This window comes from Aptenodytes forsteri, unplaced genomic scaffold, assembly GCF_000699145.1.
Source record: "Aptenodytes forsteri isolate BGI_AS27 unplaced genomic scaffold, ASM69914v1 Scaffold147, whole genome shotgun sequence".
Classification (NCBI taxonomy): domain Eukaryota; kingdom Metazoa; phylum Chordata; class Aves; order Sphenisciformes; family Spheniscidae; genus Aptenodytes; species Aptenodytes forsteri.
Genome location: NW_008795320.1, coordinates 1,830,215 through 1,831,801, shown reverse-complemented (window position 1 = coordinate 1,831,801; position 1,587 = coordinate 1,830,215). Strand labels below are relative to the sequence as shown.

At 64.7% G+C, this 1,587-nt stretch overlaps 1 protein-coding gene across 1 annotated transcript in view; it reads left to right on the top strand.

The window, feature by feature from the left end:
• The window catches only part of GRIN3B (glutamate ionotropic receptor NMDA type subunit 3B), a 7,557-nt gene extending 6,930 nt beyond the window's left edge, over nucleotides 1-627 (top strand). The window contains exons 6-7 of the mRNA XM_019472213.1: nucleotides 42-155; nucleotides 291-627. Of these exons, the coding sequence (XP_019327758.1) occupies nucleotides 42-155; nucleotides 291-627 (451 nt within the window). The remainder of the gene's footprint in view (nucleotides 1-41; nucleotides 156-290) is intronic.
• Nucleotides 628-1,587: the final 960 nt, after the last annotated feature.

Below are 1,587 nucleotides of genomic sequence, written 5' to 3'. Positions count from 1 at the left end.
GCTGCTCCCTATTCCCTTGCACAACCTCGGCCCTCCTCCAGCCCTGGACCATCACCCCCCATCTCACTCTTCCCTTGTTCCCCACAGAAAATCCACCGGGCTCTGAACATGGGCATGGAGGAGCAGAAAAGCCAGCAGCTGAGCTTGGAGCAGAGGTACAGCTGAGGCTGGCCCCCTGCCTCGCTCTCCTCCTCCTCCTCCTCATGGGCACCCGCTGTCCCGGGGGGGGCCATGGAGGGACCTCCCAGCCGCCAGCTCCCCGCTCAATCCTTCTATCCCTCTCCAAAAAGGTGCAACCTCCAGCTGAGGCAGGTGCCGGCGGCGGGGCAGCCCTGGAGCACCCTGCGGAAGGAGGCACGTCGGGTGCGGTTCCAGCTGGACAAAGCCCCCCCTGAGGGCGAGGGGTCCCTGCAGCACCCCAGGAACGGGCGGGTGCTGCGGCCCCCGGACAGGGAGGCCGGCGAGAGCGAGCTCCGGGAGCTGGAGGAGAAGATCCAGGAGATGCGGGACCAGCTGCGTGCAGCCCTGGTGAGGAAGAGCGAGCTGGTGGCCATGCTGGGCACAGTGAAGAGCGGCCGGGTGCTGCCCGCCCCGTCGGCCACGGAGGAGCCCCGGGAGGAGAGGTGACGTGGGATGGGGGGCCGGGGCAGCGCTCAGCCTGCTCCCCGGGTGGGGAGGAGGCAGGCAGCCCCCCAGGCACACCCCAGGTCAGGCTGCTCTGCAGCGAGCCGGGCAGGGCAGACCATCACCCGCTCCCCTTCCTCAGAGCAGGAGCAAAGAGATGAGGGACAGAAGGAAAAAGGCCCTTTGGGTGGCAGGATGGAGGGGTGGATGTCCTGGGGCTGCCTCCCTTCCCCAGCTCCGGGGTGTTCATCTCTTCCTCACCTCCCTCCTCCCGTCCCGCTGACGATGGGGGTTTGAACCGCAGCCAGCAGCCTTAGATGAGGGGAGTTTATTTGGGGGGAAGGCGGCGGGTTAAGATGAGATGAGAGGCCCCTGCAGAACCAGGACAAATTGCAGCACTTCTGCTGGCAGACCCTTCAGCAACGCTGTGTTTTTAACCCGTGTAAATAAAGATGATGAAGAAAAAGGCAGTCTGCTTTTTCTCTTCCAGCTGCACCCTAAATGCAGCCAGGCTTGGGGTGAGGGTAACCCTTCCCCTCCCTCCTCCGCAGGGACACCCTGGCCCAGCTCGGCCCAGCCCCAGACAGCAGTGGTTAGGAGGAGGAAGGTGAGCAGCCCTCATCCCACAGTGCGCTGGTGTGGCGGCAGGACAGGCCAAGACCCAAACCTCCCCTCCGGGAGAGCCAGCTCCAGGGCAGCAAAGCCGGGCTGATCTCCAGAGCCACCTCAAACCAGAAACGGACTTCCCTGGGCAGACGGCGAGAGATGGACGTCACCGGTGCCGGCCCGTTTCTCAGCCCAGGCCGAGCGCGGAAAGGCCCCTGGCCCCTGCCAGCGGAGGAAATTAAATAACTCACAGTCCAACTGTGGGTGACTACGGGCGGCCGTAAAAGGACCGGGGCGAGAGCACAGCAAGAGATCTTCCCTCCCCGCAGCCTTCCCACTCGCACAAAGAGGCTGCTA